At 40.7% G+C, this 21,610-nt stretch overlaps 1 protein-coding gene across 1 annotated transcript in view; it reads right to left on the minus strand.

The window, feature by feature from the left end:
- The window catches only part of DCC (DCC netrin 1 receptor), an 838,683-nt gene that overhangs the window by 401,696 nt on the left and 415,377 nt on the right, over positions 1–21,610 (minus strand). The window contains exon 8 of the mRNA XM_010854834.1: positions 10,113–10,267. Coding sequence (XP_010853136.1) covers positions 10,113–10,267 — 155 coding nt within the window. The remainder of the gene's footprint in view (positions 1–10,112; positions 10,268–21,610) is intronic.

Genomic DNA, 21,610 nt, shown 5'->3' on the forward strand with positions numbered 1-21,610 from the left:
AGAACCAGTCTGTCAATTCAGGAGTGCTGGGTTCAATCTCTGGGTCAGGAACATACCCTGGAGAAGGAAATGGCAACCCACTCTAGTAGTCTTGCCTGGAGAATTCCCAAGGATAGAGGAGCCTGGTGTGCTACAGTCTGTGGAGCTGCAAAGAGGCAGACACGACTGAGCGACTAAACAATAGCAACAATCACGAGAGGTTAGTCAACTAAATTTCTTCATGTGATACTTTCTAAAAAGAACTATCATATTTCACACTAAAACACAAAATGCACATGTGTATATAAATGCATGAATTTTTATGCATTAAATTATATAATATTTATACACTAATACCTTATAATCCTTGGGGCTTCTTTGGTGGCTGAGATGGTAAAAGAATCTGCCTACAATGCAGGAGATCCAGGTTCAATCCTTGGGTCAGGAAGATCCCCTGGAGAAAGAAATGGCTGCACACTCCAGCATTCTCTTGTCCATGAGAATTCCATGGACAGAGGGGCCTGGTGATCTATAGTCCATGGAGTCACAGAGACAGACATGACTGAGCAACTAATACTTTAATTACCTTCACTTTCACCTTATAATCCTAACTTTAGGCTAAGGAGTGGAAATAAATTTGAACCTACAGCATGATTTAGAACAATTTATCCTTCATATACACTGTCTTCAGAAATTCCATCCCTGATATCTTTGGATACTATTTTGCCCATCTTATTTTACTTTCTATTTACAGCACCTTACAAAAGTCTTGACCACCAGTAGATGCTCGATAATTGCTTATAGACCACAGAGATTAAAGCGGCTGTCAAGATGAGATAATATATAAATACGTATGAGTTAAATAAACGCTATATTCTCAGTGTGTCTTCATGCTTCACTAGTCATGAACACCAGCTCTCCATAGCGTCTGATCTAACTGAAGGAATCCCATAAAAGAGCTCAGTTCAGCTGTTTTATCTTTGGAGTAGAGTTTTATTTGGCTGCAGCAGCATGATGGCAATTTCCCCGCTGATGTTCAAGCTCTATTTTGCTCTTATTCAGTTTTCCAAGGAACCTACCTTCATTTTTAGTAGGCTACATCACCAAATGAGGCAATTAAACCCAAAAGAAATCTACTTCTTTGGAACCTTTTTATCCCAAGCTAGATATCCGTACTTTCCAGAAACATCTCATTATTATGACACTTTCATGCCTTCTGTCTTCATACTCCCTAATATCAGTGAGAAATCAGTAGCATTTTTTTCCCTATAATTTCACACCGAGCAGATAACCTCTCTAGATGTTTCATTATACCAGTGGAAGGAGACTGAATTATGCTTTGTGCTCAAAGAGAGAATGACAGTGAGCCAGCAGAGATTTTCTTATGCTACATCACTGTTTAACCCAGACAACAAGACATTTTTGTTCTTCATCTTTAACTGTGCACTGAAATATATATATATATATATATATATAGTTGCTGTTTTAGTCTCTAAGTTGTGTCCAACCCTTTTGCAACCCCATGGACTGTAGCCTGCCAGGCTCCCCGTCCAGGGGATTTTCTAAGCAAGAATCCTAGAGTGGGTTGCCATTTCCTTCTCCAGGGGATCTTCCCAACCCAAGGATCCAACTCACATCTCCTACATTGGCAGGCAGATTCTTTACCACTGAGCCACCAAAGGAGATACACACGTATATATTTATACTTTAAACTGAGAAAATACTGAGAGAAATTTGCATAACTAATCAGAAAATATGTTAAGATCTAGATTCTCTGGTCTTTTAAAAAGAAATATTTTATATTAACTCAGTGCATAAAGAACTTTTTCAACATTCAAAGAGGAGTAATCTATTAAATGTGCTTTTAGTGAGTTCTGCTTAAAACTGTTAGATACTAGTTCCTTGGGAATCAGGGCATTATCTGACTTGCTTTTGTATCCTCTGTACTAGGAGAGTCTCAAGCAGGGGGCCCAACAGAATTTTCTCTGATAATACCAATGCTGTCTCTGCTGTCCCACACAGCAGCCAGTAGTCACATATGAACTTCTGAAATGTGACTGATGAGGCGCTGGAATTTTAGTTTTCAATTCTGTTTAAATTTTAAGTGCTATTTGACAGTTGTGGTTAGTGTGCCTGAATTTTTAATTTATTTTACATCAATGTGTTGAACTGCAAATCGATACATGTAGCTAATGGTAACTGTACTGGACCGTGGACGTCTAGGACTTAGCATAAAAGAATAATTTTGAATGACTGACTGAATGAATAAATGATGAATAAGTACAGAATGACTCACCCTTGCTTCAAACTTTTCTAACATGCGTAAACAACCCATCTTCACAAGCCTACCTCTGATTCTTCCACTAATATACATCACTGTAGAAGACATGCTGCTGCTGCTGCTGCTGCTGCTAAGTCGCTTCAGTTGTGTCCGACTCTGTGCGACCTCATAGACGGCAGTCCACCAGGCTCTGCCGTCCCTGGGATTCTCCAAGCAAGAACCCTGGAGTGGGTTGCCATTTCCTTCTCCCATGCGTGAAAGTGAAAAGTGAAGTGAAGTCGCTCAGTAGAAGACATAATAATACCTCGCTAGTTGACCACCGAACCTGAATGGGTTCCTTTTAGCTTCTGTTGCTGGGAATGCCACAGCATAAGCCTTTAGTGTCTTCCATCCTGTAATACCTGAAAACGTTTCTGCAGTGAAAGAATTTTGAAACTATACCAGCATTTGTATGTTACCTACAAAGATAGAATGCCAGTGCTTAAATTTACTTCTTTCTACTGCTCGTCTATTGCCACGTATATGACACAAAACTGGACCAGCTGATGGATTCACAGTCAACTTTGCCTTCATCATTGTCCTGGATATCCACTCAAATCATCACACAGTGCAGTTAATAATTGGAAACCGGGTTAAGTGACTTTAAAAAAAAAAAGAAAGAAAGAGATAGACAGAACTATGATTTACTTGGTTTGCTTAATTTATAGAATCATGATGAATGACTATTACTGAAACATATTATCTTTGCCACACATTAAGTACAAATCAGATTCTACCAGCAAATGTTAACCAGCTAGCTATTCACAAAATGGCAATGCTGTGTCACATTTTATGGGATAATAGAGTGTTTTCTGCTCATAAAGCTTCAAAATTTAGTTAGGGATGCAAAGATGTCCAAGAAGCAAAATTAGACAACGAACAAGTTTGCAACAGCCTGCTAAACAGGGAGAGGATGATTGCAGGGAAAGTAATAAAATCCATAAATGGTTGATTACATAGTAATCAAGCCAAATACAAACTATCAATAAGGTATTGTATTAGCTTTATTACCTTATGATTACACTACTGAGTGTCCCACTTTAGTTGAAGGTGCAAGGCAGTTGGAATTATGTTTCCATTTGATCCCATTAGGGGCAGGAAACCTCCTTCTATTGATTGTATACTAGACGCCAGGTAAGACTTGGGGGCTTCCCATAGATTATCACATTTCATCTTTACAATCTGGTAATGAAACTGAGAAGGACTCTGTGGGGCTCGTGGGCATGGAAACCTTTTTGTCCCATTTCTTATAGGCAAGACTCCAGCCTCCATGGCCTTTGCTGAGTTTCAAATGGCAGATTGGAATAGCTGATAATCAAGGGAGGAACAGCCAAGAAATCAGCTGAGACAGGATTCACGGGACCACAAAAGCGTATCAAGATGAGAAGACTGACCACCTGAGACCCTGCACATGCCCTAGTGTTGTCAGCAATTCCATAACAGGAGGGAAAGGGGGAGGACACAGCTTTTGAAAGAGTGACATAGCCCCAGGACACAGCATAAACCGATTTGAATCAAGTGGGACCAAGATGGCAGCCAAGACCAGATCTTGATCCTCAGGCAGCAAGTGAAGGGACACACCCAGAGGGGCCGTGACAGTTCCAAGGCACTGTCAAAAGACCACGGAGTGGGCGGTGGACCAAATCCCAGAAATTTCCACCCCTTCCGAAAAACAGTCGGAATAACCCTCCTGCTCATTAGCATATGAAATTACCCAGCCTATAAAAACTAACCAAGCCACATTTTGCAGCCACATTCGCCCTCTGTGATGGCTCACACTCCGTCTGTGGCGTGCGCTTCTCTCTGAATCTGAATAAATCCGCTTCTTATCACTCTGTCTCTCTCTGAATTTTTTCTATGATGAGACATTAAGAACCTGAGCTTTATTAGACCCTGAAACCAGGTACCATGGGTTTGGCTGGGTTCGAGTCCCAGCCACGTGGGTTCCAGTCCCAATCTGAGGGAAACGGTTGCCCCACCCTTGAACTGTTGCTGTGAAACTCCTTGTCAAGTCCTCTTGGGTTGGGACGCACAGCTTTTCAGAGAGGCAGGAGACCACTGTGTCCTTCTTTGCCTGGCAAAGCAATAAAGCTATTCTTTTCTACTTCACCAAAAACTCTTATCTCCAAGGTTTGATTTGGCACCCCTGTACAAAGAGGCTGAGCTTTCAGAATAAAGAAGAGGAGTAAATAATATCTCCAACTTATAATTGAGGACAATGAGGTTTCGAGGATTAAGAAACTTGGGATGCTCCTGGTGGTCCAGTGGTTAAGATTTTACCTTCCAATGCAGGGAGTGCGGGTTTGATCTGAGGTTCAGGCTAAGATCCCACAAGCTTCATGACCAAAATATCAAAACGTGAAACAGAAGCAGTGAATTGTAACAAATTCCATAAAGACTTTTAAAATGATCCACATGACAAAAAAAAAAAATCTTAAGAAAGAAAGATTAAGACAATTCTCCTAAGAAATAGGCAGTAATATTTGGAGACGTAATATTCAGAGACTTTTCAAGTTCCGTAACAACTATACAAGAAGAGTCTTTATAGAATAAAAATAAAGAAAGAAAGAAAAAAAAAGATGTTCAGGGATGGACAAAAAAGGCAAATATATCTATTCCTCTAGATAATATATCTTAAAGTCACTCAATTTGGTGGTTGCTTTCACTCGCCTTTTCAGTGTAAAGAATATAATGGACTAAGAATATTACTTACAACACTGAACTATAAAAGGGTTTTGTGGATAATTGGGTTGTGGTCTAGCAAATAGGCTCCCCACTCTAACTCGAGCCTCCAGACAGTATGTGGTCCATTTTAATATCCTTCAAGATTAAACTGCCTTAACGGCATCTTAAAGGACCCCAAATAATAATTCAAAAATCCTCCACATGTGGCATGAAAAGATTAGACAAGTCTTAAGCAGGCAGGGACTTAAATCCGGCTGATAATACAGTGGAGAAATTACATACTATAAAGGCAGAGGGAAGGAGCAAGGAGTTAGCCCAAGGAAGATAGAATCAGCAGACACAAACCTGCCTATAAATCAAGCCTTTGTATTCTGGGTGATTATTTCATAAACTGGATCTTGGGCTGGTGATCTCTTTAAATGATTACTGCAGTATGTATGCACTTTCAGAAACACTTGCTGGCTGATTCATATTTCAGACATATTTTCTATCAGGGTTGATTCCTTGAGAATATGGTTTTCATAATAGAGTTTATATTTTCAAATAATATGAAAAACTTGAAATTCAATTTGTATAAAAGCTATGTCATTTTAGTGTACAATTACTACATCACATTTGGAAAAACCGTGATAAAATGAGCAAGCAATTGCATACCCAGACGGGACCCATTTTCAAAAGATAAGATCATTTTGTCAGGGAGAGAAAAATGAAAACATCCCCCCTGCCTCTGCCTCTAGATTCTGAAATTCTAACCAAGTAATAAACTCAGCCTTTGAACTTTCTCTAAAAACATAGAAAGATGAGCTTATAAGAAGCGGAGAGAGAAGAGAAAGAGGAGGAGAAAGACAGGGGAGGAAGGGGAGGGAGAGAAGAAACAGCACAGGAGAGGAGGGAAGGGGGCAACGAAGTACGGGATCTCTAAGATGCTGGATCTTACTCAGAAATCGGTGTTTTATTGAACAGGCTTGGGGAAGATGAAGTGCTCCTTACCCTAGAAATAGTTTTAAATTGCCAAAGTGGCATTTTTGTGTTAACACAGAAGATAAAATACACATGTCCTACCTATTAGTTATGATAACATTATTTATTCATCCTAATATCTGTAATAAAGGCAGCGAGTGAGCGCCACAAGACTCTTAATCTAAATGAATTGAAGGAGGTGGCTGTTTTGCACATGTAAAAAGCTATTCTAAAAGTACTGTGTATCTAGCCTGAACTACTCCTGTCTACCTAGCTGCTCAGTAAGAGATTAATTATTCAAGAAAAGTCCTCAATGAAACACAATCAGGTCACCCTCCAATAAACAATGGTCTGCGAAGGAAATAATTCTTACTCCATATAGTGTAAAAAGAGAGGTGATTTAATAAAACAATTGTTGTCATTAAAGGCCAACATGTGGTTAGCATTCTAAGGCCGCTATCACTACCCTTAGTGAAGAAATTAAGACACCTTCATGTGTCAAAAACAGGATAATTTTCCACTTTCATTTTCTGGAGAAAACATAACTTGCATGCTACGATAATACCAACAAGCAACAGATTTTATTCATTCGAGTTTTTAATTTTATTTTATGCCTTATTATCATTTATGCTTAAATTTTAAGTAAATGCTTACCGAGACCAGTGCCCAGTGTGGTTTTCTATAAAAATTCTCAGACTACTTTCTGAAGGAGGAAGAATGGATGATACATAAAGGATCAAGGTGGCTGTCTTTGTAATAAAGCACTTATTTGAGGAGGAGGACAAGATGATTTAGGCATAAAAACTGCCTAGATAGTACGTGAAAGCAAGCAGGATCCTGTGGGGCTCCTGGACATGATGACACAGAAGCCTTCCCATCCTTTCCATTCCACACCCCACCTCGTTCCCTGTAGGGAACAGATCGCAGCCTCCATGACCTTCCTGGAGTTCCTAAAAGCAGATTCGAACAGTTCCTAATCCAGGAAGGAAAGGGATGCAAAGACAAGGAAGGAAGGGCTAAGAAACAACACTGCAGCTTTGGGGCAGGGGCCTGGGTCTGCCTCAAGGGCTACACGCAACAATGCCTCTAAGTCCTTTATGGAATTACAACCCAGCAAATGGAAGATGGCAGCATTCTTCAACTGGAGAAGACCACTCATACATGTGTGTGTGCTAAGTCGCTTCAGTCATGTCCAACTCTTTGCCACCCCATGGATTGTAGCCCGCCAGGCTCCTCTGCCGATGGGATTCTCCAGGCAAGAATACTGGAGTGGACTGCCATGCCCTCCTGCAGGGGATCTTCCTGACTCAGAGATAGAACCGGCATCTCCTGCATTGGCAGGCGAGTTCTTTTCCAGTAGCGCCACCTGGGAAGCCCAAAGACCACTTGAGACCAGACTAAGGGAACCAGCTCATAAAGATTATATCAAGAGAAGAGATAAAAAGGAAGGCAAGCAACTATACTCTTGAACATAAAACTCCTCAGCAAACTCCCCTGGGTGGGGACACGTAGTTTTTGAGGGTAGGAGCACACTGTGTCCCCCTTTGACTGGCAAAGCAATAAAGCTATTCTTTTCTAATTCACCCAAAACTCTTATCTCCAAGATGCAATTTGGTACCACACACAGAGGCTGATCATACGCCAGAGGCCATCACAGGTAAGGGGCTCATAAGCAAATCTACAATTCAGAGTTCTTACATTTCATTGAACAAATTCTTACAAGTTTCCTTACCTATTTTATTATTGTTACATATTTAAAACATTTGCTTCCTTAAGAAGCTTCTTGGAACTTTAAGTGCTATTACTCATTACATAGCTATGCTTTCTTAATGTGTCTCAGTCACTGTGAACAGTGTTAGAAACACAGTGGATATTCATTAACTATACTTGTCAGTTGAATTATACCATTGCTTGCGCTTTATAAAAGCTAATGCCATATGTGTGTAATACAAATAACCACAGACTGATTTTTTTATTATTAATTATACCAAACACATTGTATCATGAGTACTTTTTTTTTTAATGAAATGAGGTATTACTATTAGTCAGTTTCCAAGTGGAAGACTTTCTTCTCTCTTGATTTGGAAAGGTTGGCCTTTAAAAAAAAATTCTGGAAATTGATTTTCAAGCTGGATACTTAGGAAAAATGGTATTGATAGAAGAAAAAGAACATTGTTCAGTCTTAGAAATGAGGCTGACTGTAGAATTTTTACCAGCAATGTAATGTAATCATAGCCAGTCAGCCCAGAAAAGTACACAAAAACAATTCCGGGGATAATAGTTGGATTAGGAAGCAAAGGATTCAGACAATCCATAGAAATTGGATCTTCTGAAAATGAACATGCTTTTAAAGTTTAAGTTCTACCATGAAAAAACTGAACAAGATCTTTTTAGAGAATTTTTATGGGTTTTTCAACTATCAGTCTGTGTACACAATATGGCATATACCATTTAAACATAGATATATATATATAGACCTAATTTATATATATATATATATAGACCTAATTTGTTTTTATTCAGTTTATTGATTAAAAATACCAAATATTTATAAAAGTCATTGATTATCTATATATATGTATGATCTATAAAGAGAGAGTCAATGGGAAAATTGATGTCTCAAATTATATGTGACCATTAACACAATGAAGTGGAAATCAGCATTATCTAGTGATTTAAACCCAAAGAGCAACAAAACATTCTTTAGAAGAGAAACCTGGAAGTGGAACCACCTTTGCTGGCACATGACAAGGAAGCTGCACAAGGCCCCATGCTAAGGAGGGTCCCACGTAGAGCAAGGATTGATGTGCCGCTGTAGCTTCTGGATCCTGCAAATTATTTAGCTGGTCCTGCTTGGGTGCCTGCATTTTCTATATATGACCTGAAATCTGCACATTTCTATGGCTTTAAAGATGCTGTGTGAGGTTTTATTTCTGTGATGCACGTATCTCTCAGACTTGTACAGCTTAGTCTTCTCCTCACCCCCAACAAATCCTTTATCCCAATCTGTTCTCATCTGGTCTTTTGAAGTCTTAGCTACATGAGAAAAGGAACAGAGATTCTGCCCAGAGTAAAACATGGTGCCAGCACCCAGACTACCTCTCAGAATCTTCTTTAACTTGCTGATTTCAAATCCCTAACAAGTGACCTAATCCAAAGATTATTTTCTCTTACTTACTAATTAAAATATTTCTGATTTCTACTTCACGTTCTTCCAAAAGCATGTGAGGTGATTTTGAAGATAGATAGAATTTTAAATAAAATGATTGGGAATACAAATAAAACAGCATCATTTGAAAAAAAAATACAAACAGCAGTAGATGAAACCAGGTGTCTAAATGTCTAAATAATGGATGTACTTCGTTACAAGCAGTCATTTAGTTCATTTAACCATTAGATTACAACTTTTTAAAACTCTTAACAAAATAAAGTTGGCAAACAACTCATTGGCAATCAATCTTTCCAAATAACATCAGAAGTTTAGTAGAAAATTCAAAATGTTGTAAGAAATACAGAACTCTCTTTTAAAAGTGCAGTTTGGGGGCTGTTTGTTCCTTGATAAAAGGAGAAATCACTAAATTATAATTTGGTCAGAGAACATTTAGCAGCATTATTTTGTTTGTGGAGCTTAACATAGTCATTTACATGACACGATAGTGAGATTGCCCAGTAGAAATTATTGATTTACATTTCTTGAATCTGGGTTTGCTTTTGGAAGCTTCTGTACGGCATTCAGTGCATGAGCAAGTTCCTGAATAAGCCCCTGTACTGAGAAGTCCTACACCATTGGTTTTTCTCTGATGTAATACTTTTCATACACAAACTCGGAAAAATCTGAAAAAAAAAAAAAAATCGGTGCAGGAGGCTGAACCCTAATGCTGATGATGAAGTTCTGGCAGCTAGAGTCACTCACTCACTCGGAGTGGATATGTAGACCGGATGGATGGATCAGGCCTTCCTAGTTGTTAATTTGTTGCTCTGCAGACCCACCAAAGTGAGGAGGCCATTTTGTTAAAAAGTTATCTCATCTTTAAAAACCTTCAGGGTAAATGTGTTGCTCCAGAAATCTTCTATTTTGTCACCTCAATAAACTACTATGAAGGGATTCAAAGATATCACCTACGAAAATGAGCACTTCCTAACTTGGCCCTTCCCGTCGCATACTCACACTCAGGCTGAGTGGCCACCTTGATGGGCTGAGAGCTCTCCCCAGGCCCCCACTGGTTGTAGGCTGCAACCCGGAAAGTGTACATGGCTTCTGGCTTCAGGTTCCCCACGGTGAACTGGAGGGACCCGGGCTGCGACGTGTTCACTGCTCGTTCCCTGGGAAACGAAAGTCACAGGAAAAGATGATTCCCACATGAACACTTTCAGGCACAACCTTTACTTAACAAGCGAGAGCAGTAAGTTGGATCCAAAGGTTCCTTTCCTGTCGACGCTGCATGTAAGGCAAGGTCTCAGAGGCTCACTCTGGGAGGCAAACGGACTGGAAGGGCCTACAAATAAATGTTGCAGGGTTTCTGGGGAGTTCAAGTTTATGCCGTTCCCATGAACCTTGCGTACTCAAGTCTTTCCCCTTGACACTTTACCATTTAGCATCAAAACTCATAACAAAGAGCTAGTAAAATAAGAATGAACATCTGGAGTGCAGGCAGGGAGATGCATTTTGCAAACACTGAGCTAATGACAGAAATTAGAGTTTCGATTATTCCACAAGTCAGTCTTTGTCAGTACTGCCAACCAATGCATTATTTTCTTCCATTATAGGAAAGGGAAAGGCAGATGCTAAATGCCGATGTGTATAGAGATTGAAGTCCTGTGGTTACGTTAAGTGAAGTTAGCAAAAGGAAGTAGACTCCCTCCTGTGTGGGGAGAAAGTACAATACACATCTTCCTGCCTTTTCTTCAAGCCACTACTACATGATTCCCATTCATTTTCCAATTAAAACCTTCCTTAGTGTGTGTGCAAATGCTAAGTCGCTTCTGTTGTGTCTGACCCTTTGTGACTCTATGGACTGTAGCGTGCCAGGCTTCTCGGTCCATGGGATTTTACAGGCAAGAAAACTGGAGTGGTTTGCCATGGTCTCCTCCAGGGGATCTTCCTTAGTGGTTCCAAACAAATGAATTAATAGGCTGATCATGGTGGGATTTATAGTACATATTAAGAGAAGACAAATCCTATGGATATAGATCCTAACACATTAGAAACAAGAACCTCTCAAGTACGCTTTAAGGACACACATGGTTTTAGATATTTATATCCTCACAAGTCTCGTGTAATTGAATGTGAAGAAAGAGTTCCTTCTAAGCCACTCAACTGTTTCTTAAGGTTTCTATTTCTAGATGCTACCTCTTGCATCTCAGTGGAATTATATGTTCATTTCAATTTTACAAGTTTTATTTTGTTCAGGGAAATATTTCAAATGAAATCTGTTTTTCTGACAGGGCAAATTAAGTTTCCAAAGAGAAAAGTGAAAGCAAAGTTCTAAGGGGATGAATGGTGATTCTTGGGTATATATACACTCTTACTTTCACTGATATGACTGAGACTGGCTGGCTCCTCCTCAAACTCATTTCTCCTTCTCCGTGCACTGGATCCTATGTCCTGGCCCCCGTGAAGCCTAGATGAACCCATGGCACTGGGTTTAACCAATGAGTGTGAGTGCACATGTCAGTGCTGATTCCAGGCCTGGGGAGAGGAGCCACATAGCAGCAGGCAGACTTTGGAACCATACGCTGATGACGTGTGCGCTCAGGCGTTCAGTCATGTCCGACTCTTTGTGACCCCATGGACTGTAGCCTGCCAGGCTCCTCTGTTCATGGTATTTCCTAGGCAAGAATATGGTAGTGGGTTTTCATTTCCTACTGCAGGGTATAGTCTCAACCCAGGGATCAAACCTGCGTCTTTTGCATGTTCCTGCATTGGAAGGCAGATTCTTTACCATTGAGCCACTTGGGAAGCCCCACATCATGATGGAGGAGTCTAAATTCTGCAAGAATTCTGGAATGGACCTGTGAGAAGAACTGCCTGTCAATCAGGAACATCGTTTTTCTACTTTATAGAGTCAGAGAAACTCGAGCCATTATAAGCTTGAGGGTTTAGTTGTTATAGCAGTTAGCATGAGTTTATCTGGTACTGCTTGTAATTAAAATATGAAGCCTAGGTGTTAACCTAGGCAAGGAGGAGGGAGGGATATGGTGTTAGTATTTAATGAGTACAGAGCTTCAGTTGGGAATTCTGGAGATAGAGGGTGGGGAGAGTTGCTCCACAGGTAAATGCATTTAATGCCATAGAACTCTGCACTTAAAAATGGTTAGAATTTTAAGTGCTATGTTATGTATATTTTATCACAATAAACAAATTAAACCCAAGCATCCCATATGAATCTGGATATAGCCCAGGTTTAGGCATTCCTGTCGGAGAAGGCGATGGCACCCCACTCCAGCACTCTTGCCTGGAAAATCCCATGGACGGAGGAGCCTGGTGGGCTGCAGTCCATGGGGTCGCTAAGAGTCGGACACGACTGAGCGACTTCCCTTTCACTTTTCACTTTCCTGCATTGGAGAAGGAAATGGCAACCCACTCCCTTGCCTGGAGAATCCCAGGGACGGTGGAGCCTGGTGGGCTGCCGTCTATGGGGTCGCACAGAGTTGGACACGACTGAAGCAACTTAGCAGCAGCAGCAGGCATTCCTATATGAGTACTGTGTTAAGTTGCCACAAGGCTGAATTATGACAGAGTTGGGGAAGGGTTTGGTGGGATTCAATAGTGACCTATAGTAAGACTAAGAAACATCAGATAATATCCCCATGTACCACACATCACACTCATTGACTCTACCAAACTAAAATTATTTAAGCCAATATATTACTTTTTAAAAGAAAATCCTCATAAACAGATTGCACGCCTTATGAATGTACAGATTCCTGCATCTTATTTTCTTTCAGTAGAGGAGCTGCTATATGTATTTCTTCTCTTTTTATATAAATATGATGGTTTTATTAGCATTATTTTACAAATGCAAAAGTAAGATTTAGAGAAACATTTTTTTTTTTTTTTTTTTGCAAAGGACTCATAGTCAGCAAATCCCAGTTAAGAGTGAGATCTGGGGCTTCATTCTGGATTCATTCCAGAATCAGTATCATTCAACAATAGGGGAAAACAAGGGGCCTATTTGGATCATGGGCACTTTGGGTAGAAGACACGGAATTCTACAAGGAAGAAGGGACACTGGGTGTTCAGAAACCACTGTGAGGATGAGGGTAACTATCACCTGTTGTGAGTCGTTTCATGATATATTTTCTAGACCTTTGAGCAATATCAATTCAGTTCAGTTCACTCGCTCAGTCGTGTCTGACTCTTTGCGACCCCATGAATTGCAGCACGCCAGGCCTCCCTGTCCATCACTAACTCCTGGAGTTCACCCAAACTCATGTAGGTCCAATTTGCATGCCAAACTCCTTGGGTATCTATAAGGAAGGACAGCTTTCATGATTGACTTTATTTAGGTAATTACTAAATAATTTTTGTGAAATAGCTGTGTTCTAGGATGTGCTGGCATAACCCATTGAAAAGGCATTCTTCAAAGAAAAAAAGACAAGAACATCTGGGTGTGTCCAGGTAAGAATATCAAAGATCATATGATAGAAACGTCACTCACATAAAAAGGGGATGATGGATTTCATCACAAGGAAGGGAGTTTTAGGTTCCTATAATCTCCAGCAGCTTTCTTTTCTTTTCTTTTTACTGTTTTTTTTTAATTTTTAATTTTTTAACTTTACAATATTGTATTGGTTTTGCCATACATCAACATGAATCCACCACAGGTATACACATGTTCCCCATCCTGAACCCTCCTCCCTCCTCCCTCCCCGTACCATCCCTCTGGGTCGTCCCAGTGCACCAGCCCCAAGCATCCAGTATCGTGCATAGAACCTGGACTGGCGACTCATTTTCATACATGATATTATACATGTTTCAATGCCATTCTCCCAAAGCATCCCACCCTCTCCCTCTCCCACAGAGTCCAAAAGACTGTTATATACATCAGTGTCTCTTTTGCTGTCTCATATACAGGGTTATTGTTACCATCTTTCTAAATTCCATATATATGTGTTAGTATACTGTATTGGTGTTTTTCTTTCTGGCTTACTTCACTCTGTATAATAGGCTCCAGTTTCATCCATCTCATTAGAACATTGTTCATCACAGCACTGTTTATAATAGCCAGGACATGGGATCCAGCAGCTTTCAGAAATATCCCAAATTATGATATTAAGAGTTATGAAAAAATTATGTTCACTGATATAGAAAATTGATATTTCTTCAACGTTACACACAATGTGAACAAAGTATCTTCACCACTAGTTTCTTCAACGTGGGCTCTTAATGGGTTTAAATACAGATTTAATCTAAGCATTTCCATGCTATGTGCCAATTTTCAGGAATCTACTTATCCCATCAGAGTGAGGTAACATCAAACTCCTAGGTAGATTAGGTAAAAGATTCAGGATTTTTAAGGCTTCCCAGATGGTGCAGTCATAAAGAATCTTCCTGCCAATGCAGGAAATGTGGGTTTGATCCCTGGGTTGGGAAGATTCCCTGGAGCAGAAAATGGCAACCCACTCCAGGGTTCTTGCCTGGAAAACCCCATGGACAAGAGCCCGATGGGCTACAATCCATGGGGTCGCAAAGAGGGAGACATGACTGAGTGTGCATGCACACACACAGCATTTTAAAGCCAAGGGCTGTTTTCCCAGCTTTCTCTTTAATTTATCTGAACCTCAGAGTCCTCAAGTGCTAACTGGTGCTATAAAAACATTTACCTCATAGAGTTTCTAGAGATTTCAATGAAATGCTGTATGTAAACCATATAAAGCAGTAGGCATGAGACCTGGTATTCACGGAGTCTTCCATACATGGCACTTACTACTGCTGCTATTTCTATTATTATAAAAAAAAAAAAGACAACCTCATAGGAAGGAAGTGTTCTTGAGTTCAAGAGGACTTTCCACAATCTGAAGAGAGAAAGTAATAAGAGGTACAATCACAAAGAAAAACAAATAAATATTGACATTTTCTGTCAGGTTAATTTTGTTTACAGAGATAAGTCAAATCAAAAAAGTTGCCCCACAGATGTCGAGAATAGACCTGTGCTTGAGAGGAGGAGGGGGAGTGGGGGAGGAATGGATTGGGAGCTTGGGGTCAGCAGATGCCAACTGTTACACAGAGAATGGATAAACAGCAAGGTCCTACTGTAGAGCAGAGGGAGCGACATTCAATATTGTGATAAACCATACTGGAAAAGAAAAGAAAAGAGAACATGTATATGCATACACACATACACACATATATGAATACATGCATATGAATATATACATGTATTCATATATAGGTACATATATATGAATCACTTTGCTGTACAACCAAAATGAACTCAACGATGTCAATCAGCTGTACTTCAATGTTTTAAAGTCGTCAGAACTAGAGGCATCGGACAAGTTTCGATAATGAAAACGGCAATATTCTTTGAAAGGGAAGAGGCTTTGCCAGCAGCAGTGGAGAAGGAATGGTGTTCCCCAAGTTTCCCAGCATAGTCCCCCAGCCCTGTGGTATCTGGGCTTTGGTGCCATGTTGCTTTGATGCTTCCTAGGGTCCTACGGGGTGACGTCAAATGTGACACCAATGAATTCCAAGAAAACAACATTTACGGCCATGTCACCCTCCACAGATGTGTTCAGTTACAAAGACTGGCAGGTGGCTTTTGATGACCCCATTTGTTCTTTAACAGCTGAAAGCAAACGTTTGCGAGTCATCTCCCAACAAGGAAATAAAATCTAAATTTGGAAGGACAGCTTGTGACTTGTTTCTCTGGTTGCATGCTGCTGGCGATGGCAGGCACCTAAAGTAAACTCTCCATACCTCTGCCTTTAGGCAGTTAGCAATTAGGACTTCATTTTGCTCATTCTAGCCCATGTTCCTCTGTAAATGGGCAGATAAATGCACTAGGTTCTGAAGAACAGAGAGGTTAGGAGTTTGTCCAGTTACGTGTCCAGGGGGTACTGCCTGTCACCGCACCAACCACTCCTGGGAAAGCGGCAGGGGACCCTGGCTGCATCTCCAAGAAGTTTTCGCTGAAGACTCTGAAGACATAATTACCCATCAAACCCATAGAACTCAGAGTCATGGTCTGTGGTGGCAGATGAACTGTCCAGAACATCATTATTCCACTTATTTTCCACTTGCCTCTGAGTCAGTGTGGGCAAGTGAAGATTAAGTTGACTGAAGCAGAGAGACCAGAATCCACTCACGGCCTATTCCTTCACTGACCATCCACAGAGTATAAATTATATAGTCTGTCTTCTTCTGCTGGCTGGAAAAGGTGTAGGCAACTTGCCTTCTCTGACCTTCACGTGGAGACTAACAGGAGTTCATTAATAAGAAGCACCTCTTTCTTGTAAATTCTGGTTCTCTGGGCTTCGGTTTACCTGGTTAAGGTTTCTTGGAAAATAACTACTATGTTCTAAAAGCATATACCCTGACCCAGTAACAATAATTCTGCTGCTTTGTTGAGATCAGGCTTTTCATCTAAAACCTCCTTATGAGATAGGCTGGGGCCTGGGACCCTTTGCTGCAATGCAGCTGTGCTTGCACCTGGATAACCCTGTCCTGGAGCAACAAAATACGAAGAAACTGTATGGGACTAGAAATAACTGTGTGCATGGGCACTTAGGGCAAATTCTGGATGAAAGATACAAAAAGACCAAAAAAGATACAAAGAGACCAAGTGCCACTTCTGAGGAGCCTGGAGCAAAACCAGGGTACTGGGCATGCCCCCTGCACACAACGCCACCTAAAAAGGGATGGGCAAACCACGCAACCCACTCCTCTGGCCTGATCCCCAGACACAGCCCTATCCTCACCCCTTTCAAGGACCAAGTTTCTGCTCCCCTCGGGGAGTTAGCAAGCAAGGGAACCTGTGGTTGGGTTTTGTCTCCCTGCTGCTGCAGCAGTGTCCCCAGTAAAGCCTTGCCTAAATTTCTTGTCCGGACTCTGATCAATTTCTATTGATTAAGAAGGCCAAGAACCCTTGTTGGTAACACTTAAATGCTGATACGTATTAATTCAGGGAGTCACACATGGTGGCATGGAATGCACCCTTGAGCAGTATGCATTGAGCCCTAACTCTGGTTAGATTATATTGTCCTGTGCCTGGAACTGGCTCCTGATTTGGTTCCTACTTACTATGCGTTGCATTAAAATAGCTTTCCTAGTTCTTTGTCGTTGGTCTTCCCAGTTCTGTCTTCTGTTGACAGAAACACTCTTCTCACATACATAGTCTGTCAACTCCACGCCCAAAACATCATGCTGGCTGCCATTCTATGGTTAATACAATATCCAAGTCTTGGGACAAGATTCAAAGACCTTTAAGACATGGCCCAATCCTTAACACAATCATCTGTAAATGGGTCACTCAGCCCCACAACAACCTGTCCATCCCTACATTTGTCATTCTGACTTTCATTAATTCTTTTAATTTTGATTATCTTGGAGTTACCTTCTCCTGACTCAGTCCCTTCTCGGTTTGGCAGAAGCTCATTCATTCTTCAACTCTAACTCAAATAAATTCTCCTGGCTAGAGCTTTCCTACCATTACATCCTCTGATTCAAGCAGCATAAAATACCATCTCCTTCGTGCCTCTGTTGCTTTTGGTTTACATGTCCACTGCAGCCTGCATCACATTGTATTGACAGACATGTTAGTCTCTCTGAATTAACTGTGAGTTATTTCAGAAGAGAAGTCATATTCCATTCATATCCTATTGACACTCAGCCTGAATATACTCACTACAGATAAAGAATGCCTATGCTACACAGGAGCCACCTAGATGTCCACTGACAGATGAATGGATAAAGGAATTGCGGTACATATATGCAATGGACTATTACTCGGTCATAAAAAGAAACAGATTTGAGTCAGTTCTAGTGAGGTGGATGAACCTAGAGCCTGTTACACAGAGTGAAGTAAGTCATAAAGAGAAAAAAATATCATCTATTAACACATGTATATGGAATCTGCAAAAATAGTATTGATGAACATTTGCAGAGCAGGAATAGAGACACAGACATAGAGAACAGGCTTGTGGAAACAGCGGGAAAGGAGAGGGTGGGAATTGAGAGAGTAGCCTTGAAAGATACATATTACCATATGCAAAACAGACAGCTAGTAGGAAATTGCTGTATAACACAGGGAGCTCAACCTGGAGCTCTGTGACAGCCTAGAGGGATGGGAGCCCAAGAGGGAGGGGGCATATGTACACCTCTGGCTGCTTCACGCTGTTGTGGGGCAGAAATTAACACAACACTGCAAAGCAATTACCCTCTAACTAAAAATTAAAAATAATTATAATAATGCCTATGCTGCTGGTGCTCACTTTTAAATGAAAGCATAAATAAAAATAAAAACGTTAATAGAATAATTATATAACATCTTCACAGAGTGTGATCTCTGAAATGTTTCCTTCCAACTTTGGGTGGCTTTCAGATGCCACCTCACTTTCCTAGGTTTCTTTCTCATGATTTGAAAAGAGTGAGATCTCCTCAAAGAAGGTTTTTTTTAAAAATCTATCATCCTTTATTGGGAATAGAAAATTACCTCTGTGTGTGTGTTTATTAGCTGAATTCAGCACTGCTGTATTTACGTTTCAGAAGTAATTTAAAGATTAAGGTGGTATCATTTCTTAGAGGATCATTTGAATCAGTCTGCAGTGTACATCATAAGTAAACATATATCCTCTTGCCTAAGTATAGCAGGGTGTTAACATGCAGTCACAGCTGTGAGCTGAGCAACAGATCCTGTCCTGATGTATCAAATGCCTAATTAATTGCTTTAAAAAGGAAGAGTTCTATTAATACTCCTTCTTCAGGAAGGACCTATGGTACTTTTAATGGAGAGATTTTTAACATCTTTTGATCCATTCTACTTTAATTTTTATTTCTTTAAAAAAGCAGCAAGGGTGCAAAGACGGGAAGATTTTAATTGGAAACAAGCTATTTACTGAAATAGGGCTCAAAGTGACAGCAGCAACCACCACCCAAGGGCCACCCTTTCTCACCCCAGAAACAGAGACTCTGGAATCAGTGTTCTCTTGAAGGGAAAGTAGGCTCAGAGGTGACCCACCCCTAGACAAAGCATAATGGGGGAATGGAAGTCATCTTCTTGGTCAGAGGTATTTTCACTAAATTTTGGTTAAAATTTCTGTTTTTACTTGAATTGTTCAAACACACACACACACACATTCTAAGGAACAGGCTTAATTTTGTCTTAACATAATTTGTTTTAGCATCTAGCACACATCCAAAACACTAGTTATATAACCAGTAATGACTGCAACAACAAATACAATTGTTTTTTCATGGAAAAGGAGTTTTGGATTCAAATGATTTATTCGGTTTACTAGTTCCAGCCAATACCCTCAGAATAAATATAACTCACCTCTGGGTCCTGTCCTCATCCTGTGATTTGGGGTCGGCCGGTCTTACCCTTCTCTAGCTGCTACTGTCATCTCCATGCTGACAAATTCCTGATAGATATCTCCAACCCAAACCTCTCTTCTGAGCTCCAGCTTTCTATTTTCAAGGAGGATCCTGCTTGACATTCCAACTTGAATATTGAAAAGTATATCAAACATAGCATGTCTGAGTGTGACTTTCTGATCTTCATTCTCAAACTTGGATTGTTTCACCATCCTAATTTCAGCAACTTGTCTCGCCGTAAGCTGAATCCTAGGAATAACCCTTGAAAACTCCCTCTGTCTCACAATTATTGTCCAATCTTCCAGCCTGTCCTGTCCATTCTGCTTCCTGACTACTTCTAGATTCTTTCCCCACTGCTCCATCTTCACGGATACACCTTAGTCCTGCCTACCTACTAAACACGACTAAACTGTTTCTAAGAGGTTATACCCTCCTCTGTTACTTCCAATACAGTTCTGGACACATGGTCAACTCACAGGTGAATAATGGGTCCTTCATTTAAACTGTAAATCTGTCAATGACATGTTTTATATTTCAATATGCATCAAGACCACAGGAAAAATTATATCACTCTTCTCTCATTTAGTGATCTAGAACACTTTAGGATGGACAGGATTTTACACTTTGCAGAGAAGCAGAGTGACAGGAGGCCTGACTCAGCTTGAAGGTGGAGCTTTGGATTCTGAGTCTTTGTGTCACATGCTGTCTTTGCATCACAACACACTCCCTTCATAACAAGCTTCATCAGCTGCATGATCCTCAACTCTGAGGGGCAAGGAAAGAATATGTAAACATTGTGTTGAAAACATAATGCACGATGCATTCTAAAATGAATTCTCCACGCCAGTCATGAACAGCTGGTCTCTAATTCCAAGCAGTGAGCAGAGGTTTCCTGAAGTGGCATAAAACCATGGAAAGCAAACAGCTGCAAGTTGGAAGCCCCTGTCCAGTGTCTGTTCTACCACAAAACAGGCGTGTGACCTTGAGCAAGTCAGGGGCTGTCTCGGAACCTCTTCGGCTTCATTTGCAAAGGAAGATACCAGCCCCTTATCTGCCAAACTCACAGGGTTTCTGTGAGGATTAAACTGAATGATGCTTATGAAAGTGTTTTATTTCCCCCATCTGAACTCCCACAGTCTTTTTAGGAAGTATCTTTTACTCTGTGTGATATAGTAAAGAGATCACTGGACTAGAAACTTGCATTAAAATCCTTGCTTATAATATTTCCTAATTGTATAGCTTCTTAGGTGATGCTTTGTCAGGTCAATTCAGTCATTCAGTCATGTCCAATTCTTTGCAACCCCATGGACTGCAGCACGCCAGGTTTTCCTGTCCATCACCAACTCCCGGAGCTTGGTGATGGACAGGAAATGGACTCCAACTCATGTCCATTGAGTTGGAGATGCCTTCCAACCATCTCATCCTCTGTCGCCCCCTTTTCCTCCCACCTTTAATCTCTCCCAGCATCAGGGTCTCTTCCAATGAGTCAGATCTTCCCGTTAGGCAGCCAAAGTATTAGAGCTTCAGCTTCAGCATCAGTCCTTCCAATGAACACCCAGGACTGATCTCCTTTAGGATGGACTGGTTGGATCTCCTTGCAGTCCAAGGGACTCTCAAGAGTCTTCTCCAATACCGCAGTTCAAAAGCATCAATTCTTTGGCATTCAGCTTTCTTTATAGTCCAATTCTCACATCCATGCATGACTACTGGAAAAACCATAGCTTTGACTAGATGGACCTTTGTTGGCAAAGTAATGTCTCTGCTTCTTAATATGTTGTCTAGTTTGGTCATAGCTTTTCTTCCAAGGAGCAAGTGTCTTTTAATTTCAAAGCTACAGTCACCATCTGCAGTGATTTTGGAGCCCCCCAAAATAAAGCCTCTCACTGTTTCCACTGTTTCCCCATCTATTTTCCATGAAAGTGATGGGACAGGATGACATGATTAGCTTTTTGAATGCTGAGTTTTAAGTCAGCTTCGTCACTTTCCTCTTTCACTTTCATCAAGGGGCTCTTTAGTTCACTTTCTGCCATAAGGGTGGTGTCATCTGCATATTTGAGGTTATTGATATCTCTCCTGGCAATCTTGATTCTAGCTTGTGCTTCATTCAGCCTGGCATTTCACATGATGTA

This window comes from Bison bison, unplaced genomic scaffold (assembly GCF_000754665.1).
Source record: "Bison bison bison isolate TAMUID 2011002044 unplaced genomic scaffold, Bison_UMD1.0 scf7180017864349, whole genome shotgun sequence".
NCBI classification, from domain to species: domain Eukaryota; kingdom Metazoa; phylum Chordata; class Mammalia; order Artiodactyla; family Bovidae; genus Bison; species Bison bison.